At 38.2% G+C, this 18,307-nt stretch overlaps 1 protein-coding gene across 1 annotated transcript in view; it reads right to left on the bottom strand.

Moving 5' to 3' along the window:
- mxd4 (MAX dimerization protein 4) overlaps positions 1 to 11,615 on the bottom strand; it is a 43,134-nt gene extending 31,519 nt beyond the window's left edge. The window contains exons 1-3 of the mRNA XM_020930511.2: positions 11,396 to 11,615; positions 10,745 to 10,844; positions 3,744 to 3,773 (exon numbers count right to left, since the gene is read on the bottom strand). Of these exons, the coding sequence (XP_020786170.1) occupies positions 3,744 to 3,773; positions 10,745 to 10,844; positions 11,396 to 11,462 (197 nt within the window). The 5' untranslated portion in view covers positions 11,463 to 11,615. The remainder of the gene's footprint in view (positions 1 to 3,743; positions 3,774 to 10,744; positions 10,845 to 11,395) is intronic.
- Positions 11,616 to 18,307: the final 6,692 nt, after the last annotated feature.

Raw genomic sequence — 18,307 nt, 5'->3', positions numbered from 1 at the left:
TATAGTGGTCCCCAACCTTTTTTTGCACCATGGACCGGTTTTATATCAGACAATATTTCGCAGACGAGAGGGGGTTGGGAGGAGGCGGTTCACACGGCATGGTTAAGTCCTGACTAAATCCTGTTTTAGACCCTGTTTTAGACCTGTTTTAGACCTGTGTTAGACCTGGTTTAGACCTGGTTTAGACCTGGTTTAGTCCTGGTTTAGTCCTGTTTTAGTTCTGGTTTTAGGCCTGTTTTAGACCTGTTTTAGACCTGTTTTAGTCCTGGTTTAGTCCTGTTTTAGTCCCGGTTTAGTCCTGGTTTTAGACCTGGTTTAGTCCTGGGTTACTCCTTTTTTAGTCCTGGTTTAGTCCTGTTTTAGTCCTGGTTTTAGGCCTGTTTTAGACCTGTTTTAGTCCTGTTTTAGTCCTGGTTTAGTCCTGGTTTAGACCTGGTTTGGTCCACGCGGTGTGTGAAGGGGGGGGGGGGGGGGGGGGTTGTGCTTTTGCGGTCTGGTACTATACAAAATGAACTCTTGTGAACTTTTGTCTTGAACTTTTCGTCATGTTGTTATCTCTTCAAAAACTGGAGTTGTGCTGTTTCATTCACACATCATTTATTATTATTAGTCTGTTTACATCTCTAAAACTCAAAATGCTCTGTTCCACCCTGTGATGTCATGTAGTGGTAGCTTTCAAGTCAACAGCTACAGCCTTTTACCTTTTTTTCAGTAGAGACTGGCAATTCCAGAGCTGAAATTATCCAAATAATTCTAGGTATTTAAAAGTTTTAAAAGTAGTCGAAAGTTTAAAAACACAGTGGAGAGCTTCTTGTATTACCTTCCTGTACCGAGAGAAGAAATCTGCCTAAATATGCAAGATTTGTGTGTTAAACATGTGAATTTAAACCCCAGTTGTCTCGTCATTGTATTTTTCCAAGCAAAAAAATCTACGCAATAAGTAGGCGTTATTGCGTATAGTGTGATGTCTGGTTTCTGACTAATTTAGTAATACTAGTAATAACATGATGTAGATTTACGGGGAAAAAACGGAGGAAGATGTAGTCATGCGCAATAATAACGGTGAAGGAAGTGAATGAAGACACTGTGGAACTTTCCGGGCATTTTCAAGTCACCTCGACGAGCTTCGCGACGTCACAACCTGACCACACCCATCACCAGTCACCCGCGACATGCCACCCCTCACCTGCCACCGGATATGGGGTAAACCCTGTGTCGACACCTGTAGCTGGGAATATGTCTCTGCATGTCCCTCTACTCATAGGCATTACTCACTCCTAGAGACATGTGACTATACAAAAGACCAAGCCTCCCCACCGCTGACTGTCTGAGCGTCACGTACTAATGCACAAAACCTGCCCTCAGTCACATCAGCTGTTTCCCAAGTGCTCTGTGGTAACCATTAGTCAAACCACAAGAGTAACTTACAGAATCATGACTTTGGGTGGGAACTGTCCAAGAAATGTGCTCAAAGCTTTCAACATATTACAACATTTTTGCTAATGAGGTTCACCATATGTTTTCCCATGTAAACTTTGCAAAGGAAGGCTCTCTTTTTGATTAGGAAAGTAATTGGAGGAAACCAGCAGCTTTCCACCCCATTCCAAATAGCTCGCCAAAGGATTTTTTAATTATATGCAGTGCGCTTAATAATTAAAGTCTGATGAATTACAATTTGATGTCTAACTTGTGCACTAATAAATGGATAATTTTTTACGTTTAATAAGCAGCTAACTGTACCCTGTCTAAGGTTTGCCATGGCTCTTACACTTTCTCAATTTCTTGTGCCCGCTAAAATTAGTAGCTCTCTGGCATTTTCGTTTCATAAAGGTAGCTCACCAGAGGAAAAAGGTTGGAGACCCCTGCCCTGATTTAAAGGTTTGCTCAGTGACAAAATACACAGAGTTTGTTTTAAAAATATCCAAAAACTGTGCTCAAAGCTTTCAACAATTTCAGTCTTTTTGATTAGGAAAAGTAACTGAACCAAACCTATATTCTTAATGTTTACTCAAATACAATATGATACAAAATAGACATAATTTGTTCGTCAAGATAGGCAAATTTTGAAAATGCTGAACGTTAAAACCCCACTGTAAAACTTTTCCTAAAAAAAATAGACTAGATTACAGAATGACTTGATCCAAACTATCTCAGACTTGTAATATTTTCAAGCTCAAGTCAAACTGAAACAACAAATGGATAATTATTTCAAAACTTGATACTTATGGTACATTGCAAATAATGAAGGGATCCACCAGCTTTTATTTAGCTTCAAGTGTCTGCCACTACCTGATGTCAACTGTGCAGAGACTGAAAATAAAATAGGACAAACCTGCTCCAAAGGTTTTATGTAGATGTTGTTAATCTACAGAAGGAACTACAGCTTGGTGTAAATCAAAGTTCAAACATTATGAAACTTTCAAGGCCAATTACAACCAGTAAATACTATTATTACTAGAGATGCACCAATCCATCTTTTTCAGTTCTGAGACCAATTCCGATACTAAAGCTTTAAATATCTGCCAATTTTAACCGATACCAGCGCATAGACTGAAAATAGCAATACTTTCCTTTAAGCGAAAATAAAATAAGACAAGACAAAACTCATCTTAATGTTATAAAGCAAGTAACCACAGGACAGCTTTGTGTAAATCAAAGTTCAAACATAATGAGACTTTCCTGGGCCAACTACAAACGGTAAAAAGAATCATTTTACTTGTCAAGTTGAATCTACGCAAATATAGGGATATAACGATATCCAAATCTCTCAACGTGATAATTTCGCGATGCAGTGTTTATTGTGATATTTTGTGGAGGCCAATAAAATGGTGACTATGCTACTTTTTCTTTTTAAAATGCTTTCACAGTGCCTTTGGTTCTGTCATAATCCAAAGAGCTCAAATTTAAAAGTGTTAATAACAGCTATTTCTCCATGTAGTCTTCACTGAAACAGAGCAAAGGATCATGGTCTATGCAGTTCTTCTTCTGCGATGAAACTTGTAATTTTGATATTTTCGCCAAGGATATTACTATATTAGACTTTTGGCAATACAATATCACGATATTTCTGTGATTATTACCTCCCTAAATAATCTTAAATCAACTAATTGTAACTACAAATGGCAAGAAGAATCATTGGTAGAGCGGTCGCATCCACTGACCCACAGGTTGGTGTACGATTCCTGCTCCCATAGATGAATGCTGCCATTGTGTCCTTGGGCAAGACACTTAACCCATCTCGCTCCCAGTGTCTGCGGACAATGGTGTATGAATATGTGTGTGAATGGGTGAGTGATTCCTTGATGTAAAAGCGCTTTGAGTGATTCGAAGGTTATAAAAATGTGACCATAATCATTTAGTACATGACCAGGATATTGCCAAAACCTTTTCAGTATCAGCTCCGATATCTGATACCAGTCAGATCAGTGCATCCCTACAGGTGAGGCTTATTAGGCCTATTAGACCCCACCTCTTTCTCTTTACTTTGTTAGCTTCAACCATGACTTGCAGACAGACCTAATCTAGAATCTTATTTCCAGACAAGAGAGTGAAGTCCTTTGAAGCTGACCCGCGATGTGATCTCCAACTCTTTTTTACCACGAGCCAAAATATGTGTGGCTCACCTGCAGCCAACCTCCTCTTGGCTATGTGAGGAATGCGCAGAGGCTGGCCCAGGAGTCGCATACTAATATGACAAAATATGAAAGATGGGAGAGATCAGAGCGCGTCAGCTGTCACCTTACCTGTGTTTTTCCAGCTCGTTGTGTGACGATCTGCAAAAGAAAAACGAAAAAATGTCATAAAATATAGCCATGTCAAATTGCAATGACATGAAGGTTAGAGCATGTGTCGAATTGCTAAACCCGGGTGGAAGTAGACATCTGAAAGCAGAATAGGATTTAAAGGAGGAAAATGTGTCAAAAGATCAAAGCAGTTGGTGACTATAATGCTGCAAGACAGGCCTTATCTAGTTTGTATTCATTGGTCGCTGAAGGGCAGTGTTTGCAGTGGGATTAGGGCATGCACTTTTAGAAGCTTAAGCGCTCATCCCCAAAATACATGTTTTATAATAAGAGTGCAAAAATATAGTTTTAAAAAATATATATAGGGTCAAATAGCGATGATGGTTTTCAAATGGACCATATTGTGACAACTGTCCTTCCAAAGTAGTTTTAGTAAAGTAGGGCTGTACGTCTTTAATCATTTAGTCATTGAATCATGCTGATGTTGTCTCGGTCGACCAAAATATCTGTTGACTAATGATTTTTGTTAGATTTTACGGATTTATATGGGGCAAGAGAAGTGAGTGAGTTAGCAAAAGATTATGTATTGCTGTAAAAAGTCAGAACAAACTCAAGATTCACAAGTATAATCTGTCCTTTTTTACATAGTTTCTAAGCACTTTCTTCTGCCTAAATAGTGTTTTTGCATTAATTCCTGTGCAGGTGAAGTCTTGTGAGTGCAGATATGTAATAGATTTGAGAGCTTTTGTCACAGCTAATCGATTTGAAGAACATGTCTTTAGTCAACCAAGAATTTCTTTAGTCAACTACAGCCCTACAGCCCAAAGTATGAGGAACAGTGTCCAAACCAGCCATTTAACATTTTTAGAATATTTTTGCAAGCATATTCTAGTTTTTCACCTTATTTCCCCTTTCTCCAACATTTGTTCAGATTCTAGGTCAGAGCTTATGCAAGAGTTGAATTCTGTTTACAGAAGTAGAACGTTGACGTCCTAACTTGAAACTGATGTCTCTTGGCTAAGATAGTAGGAACCTCTTGGGATTCACCAGAGGAGCTGGAGCAAGTATCTGGGAATTAACCGTCTGGGAAAATGGAAGGTTAGAATTCCATTGACTCAGGTTTAATATAGTGTGTTGCTCAGATCTATAAATGAATCAAAGTACTTGTGACCGCTACAGATGCCCATGCACATTTGGTACAGACATACTAGTAACTCAGTGTTCGGAAGTATAAATCCTGCTCCCAGCCACTGTCCTTTGGCGAGCCACAACTGAAATTGTGACGGTGTTGGGATCAGGAGCATAGACAGTATATAAATGGACCGTGAGCCACCATGTTCCAAACAGGAAGTGAGTATGGGGCCTCTTCCGGCTCCATCAACGATTCCAATTGACTTTACTTTGAAGAAATGTCATGTTTTTCTCTGAATTTGCTGCAGTGTGCCTCGTCATTTCGGTCTAAAACGTTCATATTAACCCGCTCTACACGATCCTGGTGTTTATATTTTGATATTTTGTCCATTAATAAATTCTTACTCTGGCAAAAAACAACATCTAGCTAAATTGAAATGACTTAAATTAAGAACATTTTACTTTATTTGAGTAGATTCAACTAGTAAAATTATCTACCAATGGAATAAGTGTGTTTTTCTTGATTTTGTTTCTTATTTTAATTGCAAAAAGTTGTCGTTTTGCTTATTTTAAGTGTAGCAAGATGTATTTTCATATTTTAACTACACAAGTCTGGTTCCACTGGTAGATAGTTTTATTTGTCAAGTGAAATGTACTGAAATCATGATGAAACTTTCTTAATTCAAGTCCTCTTAACTTGGCTAGATTTAGTTTTTTTTCAATTCGGTGCCAAAAACTCCTATAACGGCTAGCCTTGTGAGCTTCATTTGACTGGACTGGTTGAAATCACACTCCTTTAGTCCACTTCTTCACAGTCTATGGTTAGGGAAATAGCCACACTTATAATCCCAATTGCACCAAACAGAACTACAATTTGGAAATATCAAGAAAAGCACTATTGGCGTTCCCATATTTCAGTTGAAGTACTACATTGTAAATCGCGGGAGAATAAACCATTCTGCTCGTGCAATTTGAGACAATTGGAAAATTTGTAGCTCCCAGTCAACACTTTGAATCGATGCACTTTGAAAACCATTCACAAAGCCTGCTTGCATTCTAGATGAATGCTCAAACGCGTCCAAGGAAAGCAGTCATCAATGGAACAGATAGGAGCCCCATTTTATACTTAACAAGTGAATGGGGTCTAACCGGCCAAGCTTTTAAACGGTCAGAGAGTGAGTGAGTGCGGCTGGAGCCTGGGCCAAAGAGTCCCAGTGGCTGACAGTCCATGCACTAGCCTCCCCTCCTCTACTGGCTGCTCCCCATAGACATAAACAACCCGGAGAGACGCACACTGTAAAAACTAAAATCTAGCCAAGTTAAGATGACTTGAATTAAGAAGGTTTTTATCAGGATTTGAGTAAATTTCACTTAACAAGTAAAACGATCTACCACTGGAACACAACTTTTGGACTTAAAATATGAAAATACATCTTTGCTACACTTAAAAAAACTACTCTTGCACAAAGTCTAATGTTGCTTGAATTAAGAAAAACACACTTATTCCATTGGTAGATCATCTTACTTAAGTTGAATCTACTCAAATGTAACAATTTCCAAATCTCTCGGTACGATAATTTCACGATATGCGTCTCATTGTGCAATACTTATTGTGATATTTTGTGAAGACTAACGAAATTATGCATATGCTACGTTTTCTGTTTAAAATGCCTTTACAAGCCTTTGGCTCTGTCATAACCTAAAGAACTAAACGTGCTTAAAAGTGCTTAATAACTGCTATTTCTTCATGTAGTCTGCACTGAAACAGAGCAAAGGATCATGGTCTATACCAGGGGTCTCAAACTTGTAACTCAGGACCTAACAGTAGTTCTCCATCCCGTTATAAGTAGCTCGCCAAAGGATTTCTGAATTACGTATTATACTGAATAACTCAAATTTGATTATTTACCATTGTAAATGTGTTCTTTTGAACTTTGTGCCCTAATAAATGGATAGTGGTTTTATGTTTTTAAATCTAACTGTAGAACATCTAAATCTTATCCTCTTATATCCACTCAATTTCTTGCGATTGCTAAAAATGAGTAGCTCTCCAGCATTTTCATTTTGTAAAGGTAGCTGACTAGATGCAAAAGCTTGGAGATCCCTAGTCTATATAGTTCTGTTTTTTTTTTTTAGTTGCTGCTGCACCAAAACTATTCATTTCAATATTCATTCAATATATTGTGATGGCCCATGATATTATTGTAAGAGTTTTGACGACACAATCTCATGATATTTCTGTTATTGTTACATGCCTCGTCAAATAAAGTCAAATATTCTTAACTGAAGTCATTTTAACTTGGCTAGATATTGCTTTTTACAGTGCAGCGGTGGTGTGTACGCGCTGGCCTGAGCTGAGGGAGCAGATAAAAAAAAACGTCTGGAGGCCTGAGACGCTGCAGAATTCCTCAGCGTGTGGGCTATTCCAAGGAGAGCCCTATTATGATGGGAGGGCACAGCAGTCCATCTGACACTGGCCCTCTGTTCATGGGACCGTCATGGATACCACCGAGGCAATAAAAACAAAAACAGGAACAACAAAAGCCCAGGCGGACAACAAGCCTTTTCACATTTTCCGCTGGTTTGAGGGTCCTTGTGTTTGGCCCCAGCAGTAGTTCCCACAGCTGTGTATGACAAGGCCGGCTACTGCACTTGACTATCATGCTCCGGGGTTACTGCAATCTGTGGTAGCTGAGGTTTACTTTACACGCAGGTAGAATAACTGGATTACTGACATCCAACGCCAAACATGATCTTACGTTCACGCCTTTTTTATTTTTAAAGGTCTTCTATTGTGCAAAACTGATCCTCGTGAGCGTTTATCTGCGTTATAATGTTGTTACATCATCAGAAACATACCCGGAGTTGTGTTTTGTTTCATTCGCACGTGTTTGGGTAATCCTTTCTTATTAGTCTGTTTGTATTTCCAGAGCTCAAAATGCTCTGTTCCACGTTGTGATGTCATGTAGTGATAGTTTTTAAGTTACCAGCAAATTTTTACCTTTTGGTGAGTAGAGAAGGGCAATTCCAGGGCTGAAACAATCCAGATTAGTCTAGTGTATGGAGTTTAAAAACACAGTGGAGTGCTTCCTGTATTACCACATGACATCACAATGTTTTTTCAGTTTGAGAACAGAGCTCAACCTAAATATGCAGGGTTTGAGTGTTAAACAAGAATGAAAACCAAACACAACTCCAGGTATGGTTTTGATGAAGAAACAGAACTATAACATAGATCAGAAGAGAGCCTAAAATGAGTCCTTCGAGCAACACGTACTGTTGGTAGTTAAGTTAATGCTGCTAATTAAAGGCAATGTACCTGATTTTTACTGTCTGAAAAACAGAAGTCGCTCATTTTAAAATGTCTGCAACGTGCAAAACTAGTCCTTGTTAACGCATTTATAGCATCCCCATTTACATTTGTATTCGTTTATTTACATTTCACCACTTTGAGGGGCCGTCACACCACTGTGAACAACAACTAGTGTGCTAACAGAGAGCCACTTCTTGATCCACGTCCAATAAAAAAATTCTAGATGAAGACAACACACCATGGTCTTATTTTGAGCCTAAGAGCTGCTTTTACAATCTACTTTTGTGATACAAACTCTACTTTATTTCATGAAGTAAATTAGGTATGTCCTCTTTATCTCACACGTTTTAATATTATTAATACACAACATTATTATATTGCAATATATTGTGAACAACAAAACAGTTACTGCAGGGTTTTTTAGTTGTCACTTCTTAAAAAACAAAGCCATTCTATATCGAAAAGAAAACATCTTTTTCTTTTTTTTTTTTTCTTTTTACCAAAAATTTGATTATACCAACCACATTGGCATTACTAAAGCTGTGGAAACAACTGCAAAAAATTATTCTAAGTATGTGTTAGTCATTTCTCATGGGGAAATAAAAGCAGTAAACCAGGAAATGTGACGGGATATTACATGGAAAGGTACCATCAATAAACCTGTAGTGTCAGCAGGTTGGCACGCACCTGAATGTTATGTAAGAGAGAGGGTAGTGTCCCATGCACTAATCAAGCCACCGCCATTAAACGTGACTTCGTGGAAACTTTATCACCGTAAGTTTTTATTACTTTTTAACCTCTTACTTATAGATGTGGTGAACGCCTAAACAAGAATATTCATGATTCAAGATAGTAAATCACAAGTAGACAAGGAAATTATATCGTGCGGTTTCTTTTTTTTTTTTTTATGTATACCCACGTCATAGGTAAACATTCTATTTAGTCTCAAAAGAGCAGGTTTTGACTGTGCTACTGCATTGTCCTTAACACTCCAGCTGGCTAAAAATACGTCTACAAGATCAAACACGTTTTACTTAAATGCCCCCTAGCATCCTGTTGATTCCAAGGACCAAAATGAGGTGGATTGAGGTGGCAGTGTAAGGAATTAGAGATTTGCATAGTTGGAAAATGTCAAAATAAGGTGGAAAAAAGTGAGTTTGTTGAATGGGTCTAAGTTTGGGCTGGTGTTTGTCATGGTCTAGGCACCACACCCACCTGCCACATCCCCCATGCCCCAGCCAGCCCCCTCCCCCATCCACTCGCTTGTCTCGAGGAATTTTACAACCTCTGTTTTCTGACAAGACAAACACATACAATTACACTGGCTCTTTCATATAACATTTTTGAGCCTGTAATTACTGCAGCGAAACAAAAGGACTAAAGCCGGTGTTCATGTAGTGGCAAAGCTCTGGGGAAAACGGGGTCACACTTAAACATCTTTCAAAGCTGGGGTATTTCTCTCTGACGCAAATTGTGAGCAAAATGTAACAAAAGGTTTCGTACGAAGTTAATAATCATTGTTTTTAGTTAACTTACACCCACTATAGTGACCTACATTGACGTGCAGCACCCAAAGGCAACCCCCCCATCCAAGCATCCGATGATGTCAAGACTGGAGTTAGTTCTTCCAGATGGGATGTGCAAAGTCCCAAATAAGCAATGCATTCCCTACATTTTTAACGAAGTCACGCAATAGATATCAGTGAAATCACCTTTAAATAATATCTACTGAGTCAGAAGTAACACAAGTGAAACTGAAACTGCGTTGTAAATGAGAAGTTAGTGGCTGACAGGTTTGTAGTCAGCATCGCTTTTGCCATTTGCTGGCAATTTAGAGTACTAACAGGGAAATATGTGTTTTGCAAGCTTTGCATTTTGCTTTGCCCAGAGTTAAAGTGGAGACTAGTTGACAAAACCAACAGATCACAGTCTGACAAACAAACCAATACTAGTAAACGTTTAGCTACAGGCAGACTGCATTTCATAGCAATGTTTTTGCACAGCAGAACTGGGACACTTACTATTACTAACAATATACAGTCAAAAATAGCGCCCACTTCTCCTTTGGCATTTTATGGGTAACAATGACAGTGCAAGCAAAAGTTAACATCATGACTTTTGTTGATCTGATTTGCTTCTGGACCGCCAGTGTGAAAAACATGGCCCTGTGGTTATCAACTTGAGACCCCCTGATTTACCACGCAAAAGCGTGCCAACCACAGTGGTGTATTCAGGTCTTTTGCAGAGGTGAGAGTGTTGGTGAGAGATTGGCTGTAGCGGCAGACTGCATGCATGCTCCGGGTTGTGCTGCTGCTGCTGCTGCTGCTGGAGGAGGAGGTGTGCGTGAGAACCGGAGTGGGAGTGGAGGCAGCAGAGTTGACAGTGTACGCGTGGCAGTGTTTATTGGAGGGACCAAAACAGAAAGCCAAGCCCAGCACAGAAGAGCATTAGCAGCGAGAGGTGGCATAAGTATACGAAAGCAGCTTCCATCTCTAACCCACTTTGCACCGGCATCACATGCAAGCTTTACGGCAATATAAATAAAAGTTGCATTTACCTATTGTTCTGAGCTTTTCTGGTAATTGGCGAGGGTTTCGTTTTCTTCCTGGAGAAGTCGCTACTGAATGGTAATACAGATGCATAGCCGTGTTCTGCCTCTGTGGAGTGAGAATAAAAGCGGGGTTAACTTAGTCCATTATTATCTTGACAGCAGGCAACGAAACGACACACGTCTTCGTGAATGTCCGTGTGTCATTAAAATACAGTTTTGAACTAAGCAAATGATTCGTGCACGACTATTTACATCATAAAATATAAAAACACAAGCTAAGAGCAAGCTGTGTGACAACGCGACGTAAGCTTGTTCAATGTCACTCGTAAATAGTCACTTTCAAACGTCTGATAGAAAAATACGACCATCAAACCATATCTAACACATGTCCTAAATCTAACTATTAGTCATAATTAGTCGTTTCAAAATGACACGCGATAAATATATAAAATAAGGCACATTTCTCAGTGGTGTTGTTCTGCTCGATGCAGTTTGCCCCATCGCTTGTTCTATGTCCCATTGTCTTTAAAGTGACATCATACCTGCACCATGGCAAACTTTATTGATGATAAAAACTGTGTTTTAATAAGCCTTTCTATCCGATCACCACAAGAGCCGGCTACTTATCCCCTGACTGATCAATTTGACATGAAATACCTCTGTCTCTTCTTTCCAAGTACTCTGCAGCCTCCAGCAGAATTAAAAGAGAGTTAAATTCCATCATGGTGCCGCGATATAAAAATAGAAATAGTCTATTTACACAAATGTACAGGTAATAAAAGAATGGAATGGGATCAAAACAGCCTTAGAGAGAGCTGTTGGTCTGCTGCTAACCTATATTCTGCTCTGAGTCTTGTCGACTCCAAACTACAGTATCAACAGCACCTAACTAAAACTATGGGACGTGAGTGACTGCACGTCCGACCAATGTGTAAATTGAAAGGCGGGATTTGCGCTGCACCTCAGCCAATCAGGAGTGAGTAAAGGGTGAGCTTCGATACCATTGGCTGAGAGGCGTGAGAGTCATCGAGGACATGCCCTAGCAACAGTCATAAGCACCATCCCCCGGCTGCACATATTGGTGTGATGCGCAGACTGGCTCCTTTCATTGGTCCTGAGAAATCTTGGGCGTGCTTCGTAGTTGAACTTGGGATGTTGTTTTGGTTGACCAATTTGAAAAGCACCAAAAGTAGACTCAGGGGATGTAGAGCGTGGAGTGGACTGTTATGTGTTTATAGACAACTGTCAAGTAGGAATGCTAAAATAGGCAAATTAAATTAGGCACCTTTTTGACTAAAGTCTATAATGGGGAAACCAGCTTCAGCCCCAGCTATCTGTTAAAATGACACATGCAAACTTCACCCACTTTTTCCTGGTCTAGGTTATATTTAGCAGGCTGCATAAACAGTCTGCTATAGTTAGAGCTTTAGCATTTAGTGTTTATTTTATAACACCTAATGATAATTTCCAAAGGTCAACCAAGGTGAGTAGCCAAATTTTGTTTATAGACTTACATCTAATTCCAATGTAAGAGGGGAAATAATCAATAGCAAAGCAATAAATGTTTTGAAATGTTATCATGTTTAATGGGCCTGTATCATAATATTATTAGTACAACGTTGCTTCTTCATTAAAAATATCCCTGGAGTCAGGTTTTGTTTCATTCACACATGTTTAACACATAACCCATGTTTAGGCTTAGTTCTTCTCTCAAACAGAAAATGCTCAGGAAATAGTAATTCAGGAAGTGCTCAACTGCATTTTTAAACTCCATACACCTTCACCAAAATCATTTGGATAATTTTAGCCCTGGAATTGCCTGGAAAACCTACTGAACTAAAGGTAAAAGGCGCTGTTACCTTGACATCACAAGGTGGAACAGAACATTTTGAGCTTTGGAGATGGAGACACACGAATAAACCAGGATTACTCAAACCTGTGTGAATGAAACGAAACACAACTCTGGGTATGTTTCTGATGAGGTAACATTATAACATAACCAAAAGAGTTAATTTTGCATAACACAGGATCTTTAAACAAAATGCTAACTTCATTCTTTTTACGGGGCAGGAGGAAAGCACCCTCACCTGCATCTTTTGAACGTCACAGAAGACGTTGGGGTGTCAGCTGCCAGATGTCAGTGCTGCAGTGGCTTATGGGAAGTGAGGAAATCATAAGTGCATCAGACTTGCAGTGGTGTGAGACTGAATTATGTGGAAAACCCATTCATTCTTCTGTTAAGCCACAGACATTGTTTTTGTTTCCTAGTAATGTAATATGGTAAGGTTTTACGATTTGTATGTTAGTCAAGTTAGACTTAATCAGAGTTTTTTTTAACACATCTGACCAGAAAGACCTGATTTAGCTGGAACTACACATGAGCTGGTTTGTTTCTCATGCACAAAACAACTGCCACAAGCTATAGCCAACAGTTTTTCAGTCACTCTGACCTTTTTGTGGAAAATCAAACACCTAAACAGGACCATGAACGCTCGTATTGATCACAGCCTCCTGAAAACATGTTGTTTAAATCCATTCGTGTTTTTTCTTTAGTTTTCAGACCATTAAAACATTTTGGGCAGGTTTTGCTCATGTGTGCATTGTGTCACCATGGTAACTGTTGAACTTTCCTCCAATAGCTCTGTCAGAATCTACCTGGACGACTGAGGGATTACACAGATTGTCATAAGAAAAAGTGTTTTTATGATCACTGTAGTATTGGAATCAGTATAGAGCAGAAGTAGGCAAACTTTTTGACTCGTGGGCCACAAATGGTTCTAAAATTTGACAGATGGACCGTACCAGGAGCAGATAGATGGATGGTTTCTTGGTAACCCACCTCATAAGAGAAAAAAATAACGTATATTTTCTACATATACCATGTTATTGAAATATCCCATCATTGAAAATCATTACAAAGAACGCTCGTATTGATCACAGGCTCCTGAAAACGTTATTTAAATCCATTTGTTTTTTTTTTTTTTTCTTTAGTTTTCAGACCATTAAAACATTTTGGGCAGTTTTTGTTAGTGTGTGCATTGTGTCACCATGGTAACTGTTGAACATTCCTCCAATAGAGATACAGGTATAACACCCCCAACATGATGCCACTGCAAAGTATCAAAAGGCTATATTGTTATATGGATGTTATGGTTACATTTGTAATATAAAACCTTGTTATTACAATAAATAATGTACCTATAAGCAAGAGGTTTGACCTTTTAATGTTCTGTGTGTCTCAGTGTAACTGTTTGGTGTTTTGTATTTTGTGTAACCTGCCTAGAGATAACAGATAGAAATGATCTTTTTTTGCAATAATCTGACACATTTACACATTTTAAATATAGCTGAGATATTTTCTTTATTTACTTTCTATTTTATTTTTACTTTTTTAATGTCATTGACACCAGTCTCGTGCTATCTTTTAATTACTTTTCTCTCTTTTTACTAACTTACTACTAGAATTTATTATTATCATTTATATTTTTTACAGTTTGTTATTATATTATATTGTGATGTGTGAGCTTCTGTGTCCAGATAATTTCCCTCATGGATCAATAAAGTTTCTCTAAGTCTAATATGCACTGTCCCTATCAAATAAATAAATAAAATAAGAAACCGTGATAAAAAAAAAAAAAAAGTGCTTTTCACTTTTCAGAACCCATTGGGCATTTGTTTCCCAGAATATTCCAGTGCATTCTGTCTGGTCCGTTCTGAAACATTATTGTTTGGACTCAATCTCATGACCAGTCCTGGAGTAATTATAGTCTCGGTTATGCAACTTGTACTTGCCCTTATCACCAGGAGCAGACATACGCACTGAAGGTACTGTGGCAGGCCATTGAACTCAGCTCATGTGTTGCTCATTTAAGATTACAAAGGCCACACTAAGTTTTATGGTGCTGCAGGGCTCTGTCTGCATAGATTCTGTCATGGGAGCATGAGTGACCCCACACAAGGCCACGGAGCGAAAGTTGATCTCGACCCTGTAAAGATCTTAAGTAAGCATTCGTCAGTATGCACAAGCAGGTCACAATTTATAGCACTTTTTATAGTCAAGTCTTAGCGAGGTTTAACCAGCGCTTTGGTGAACTAAAAGCAAGTGTTGTAAATAAATGTCGTAAAACACTCATAGCTGTTTTAAAGGATCTATGTTATGCTATTTTCTGATGTTATGATGTTGTTTAATCCTCACAAACATACGTGGGGTTATGTTTTATTTCATTCACACACATTTAAGACTCAAATCCTGAATATTTAAGCTGAGTTCTTTTCTCAAATGGAAGAATTTCAGTCCTGGAATGGCGAATCTCTTCTGAACTAACTCAAAAACCATTACAAGGTGGAACAGCTTTTTTAGTTTTGGGGATGTACGCAGACTAATAATAAAGGATTACAACTCCAGGTATGCTTTTGAGGCGGTAACAACATTTTAACATGGCTTAAAGCTCACAAGAATATATTTTGTGTAAAACAGGACCTTTAAAGCATCGTAAATTTTCTGGTGAAAGGTTTGGCACCTGTTGTTATGTTATGTTATTGCTTTGTCTGGAATGTTCCACAGTGTAGCATTTACCACTTATCTAGCATTTATTCAATTGCAGGAGTTTATTGCTCAAAAACAGCTTGGAAACTCTTACTTTCTTACTGCGAACGCGGTCACCTCTCTGCAGTCTTGCCCTGTAACTTTGCCCGGTGCTGCCAGCTTGTTTCCCTGGAAATAGATACGTTTATTGTCAACATAGTGTGGAACATTCCAGATAAAGCAAAACAAAAGTTACATAGCTCAACTTAAATGGTCTATGATAAACATTTATGACATAATGCTTTCTCAGCAAAAGATGTATTTAGTCCACTGACTCAGAAACAAAAAAATATATATATAACTAATAGTCTAAATTAAAACAGAAATAGAAAATTGTCAGAACTGCAATATATTATCTATTTTTGATCTGTCATAATGTTGGTTCCTCATCAAAAACATACCAGAAGTTGTGTTTTGTTTCATGCACACATGTTCAGCAATAATACAGAACGTGCTCCACTGTGTTTTTAAACTCCGTACACCTTCACTAGAATCATTTGGATCATTTTAGCTCTACAATTGCCCAACAAAATGTAAAAGGCAGCTTGAAAACTACCACTACATGACATCACAAGGTGGAAGAGAGCATTTAGAGCTGTATGTATGAACGTATGAATGAAACAAAACATAATTCCGGATATGTTTGTGATGAGGTAACAACGTTCAGTTCATTTTGTGTCATATAGGACCTTTAATACTAAGAAGCGATGCTTTGTGCTGTGAAAGAGCAGACATTTAACCATCGCGTTGCCTCATTTAAAGGGAAACAGCTTTTGTCCTGCCTGCTCAATGCTATTTATAGACTTATCATTTGCACACGCTCAGATCGCTGTAGCTGAGGCCTCACTGTGCCGTGGGCCTGACACTGACAGCCAACGGACCAGTCTGTTATCAGCATCCCTGTTCGGATAGCAACTAGCTTTTAGCAAATGTGACAAATTTAAATAACAGAACGATTGCACGTAAGATGCAAGACACTGGAGCGACGCCAGCGCGAGTCATAGTCATACTGTAGTTGTAATATTGCGTCAGATTATCTCTCAGTGCATGAAATATTTAGTATCTGAAAAGCAGGTCAACAGAAACTACCATAGGCGTTTAGTGTATTTATAGATTCCATCATATTGAAATGTGTTCCAGTGGTTTGTTCGTATTATTCTGTTTCGTAAAAGGTTAAATTGTGTTGCTTTACGATGTTATATTCCTGTATTCATTTATATTTTTGAGTACTGAAGAGCTTTTTTTCAAGTATGTTTTGGATTTACGGTTGTCAGTATTGAAAATCAGATACTAATTGATACTAAAACTGGTATCAAAATGTCAAAAAGTCATATTCACAATACGGAAGTGAACCTTTGCTGAATAGCTATAGAATAATCTTGACCTCTATCAGAACCTACCTGGACGACTGAGGAATTACACAGATATAAGACCACGTGATAATATAAAAGAAAGTACTACGATTTATTGTTGAAAATCACATTCTATTGTCATAAAAAGAGTGTTTTTATGATCACTGTAGTATTGGAATCAGTATAGAGCAGAAGTGGGCAAACTTTCTGACTCGTGGGCCACAAATGGTTCTAAAATTTGACAAATGTGCCGGACCAGGAGCAGATGGATGGAGTTTCTTGGTAATCCACCTCATAAGAGAAAAAAATAATAATGTTTTCTACATATCTCATGTTATTGAAATATCCCATTACTGAAAATCATTACAAAGCATTACAACAAAATATCTAGTTTATGGTATTTACTATTTATTGAAATAATTTTTAAAACACAAAAAAGTATTATTATTATTATTCAGGTTCGGCGGGCCAGATTAAAAAGATTAAAGGTCCTCATATGGCCCACGGTCCGTAGTTTGCCCACCCCCGTATGGAGTTTATTCCTTAGTATCGAAGTTTGCAATTTTAGTATCATGCCGACACTCTTAAATGTTTGAGTAGAGCTGTCACAATATTTATTATATCGTTCAATACATGACAAATGGAACAATCATTTTTGTGGGTCAGTTTTTATCGTGGGTAGTTTTTTTTGCACTAGTGGATAACTTTTTGTAATTAGTTTTTTCTTTTCTGAAGATTTGAGCTGTAGATGGTTGAATTGAATGTTAATTAACAATACTGTACAAAAAGAATAGTTTTTTGGGGTTATCGTGTCAGTGGCAAAACGACATTCTGTATTATTGTTTATCGTCTATAGTTTTTCACCCCTATATTATACTTCAAAATGTGTTATCGTCACATTCCTTTGTTTGAGTGAATTTGCAGGATACATTGTGGATGAGATCGTAATGATATACCCGTAAATTGCAGAATAAACGTACTCATTAAACAACCGTGTTCGTGATTGTGACATATTTTATGCCTATAAGGTCATAAAATTTATTGTTTTCTTCCAGACGTAATCAAGATAACCGGAGATAGCGTGTCAAACATTGGCTGACATTGTTGCAGTGACTTCCTTCTTATGAAATTGCTCTGTACCCCTGGCTGCTCACTCATTAGGGCAAAGGGCTTGTTTTGGTCTGCTCTAATGTAAAGGGGATTATGTCTGTATCCGCCACTTAACTGTAAGTCCAAAAGAGGGCAAAAGTCCACGTACACTTTTTACATTTGACCCTGGAGCATTCAAAACCTCTTAAAGTTCTTATATTACGCAAAATTAACTCTTATGAGCTTTAAGCTTTGTTATAATGCTGTTACTTTATCAAAAACAGACCTGGGGTTTTGTTTTGTTTCATTCACATGTTTGAGTAATCCTTTATTATTAGATTGTCTGCATCTCCAAAGCTCAAAATGCTCTGTTCCACCTTGTGATGTCATGAAGAAGTAGTTTTCATGTTAACAGCTTTTTACCTTTTGTTCAGTAGAGATTAACCTTTTGTTCATGGATGAAATTATTTTAAAAAAAGATGTCTAGAGTTTAAAAACACGATGAAGCATACACTTCTTGTATCACCACATGACATCACAAGG

The sequence above is a fragment of the Boleophthalmus pectinirostris genome, unplaced genomic scaffold, assembly GCF_026225935.1.
Source record: "Boleophthalmus pectinirostris isolate CB_2022bp ecotype Guang Dong unplaced genomic scaffold, ASM2622593v1 HiC_scaffold_22, whole genome shotgun sequence".
Taxonomy (NCBI): Eukaryota; Metazoa; Chordata; class Actinopteri; order Gobiiformes; family Gobiidae; genus Boleophthalmus; species Boleophthalmus pectinirostris.
This window is presented reverse-complemented; position numbering and strand designations above follow the sequence as displayed.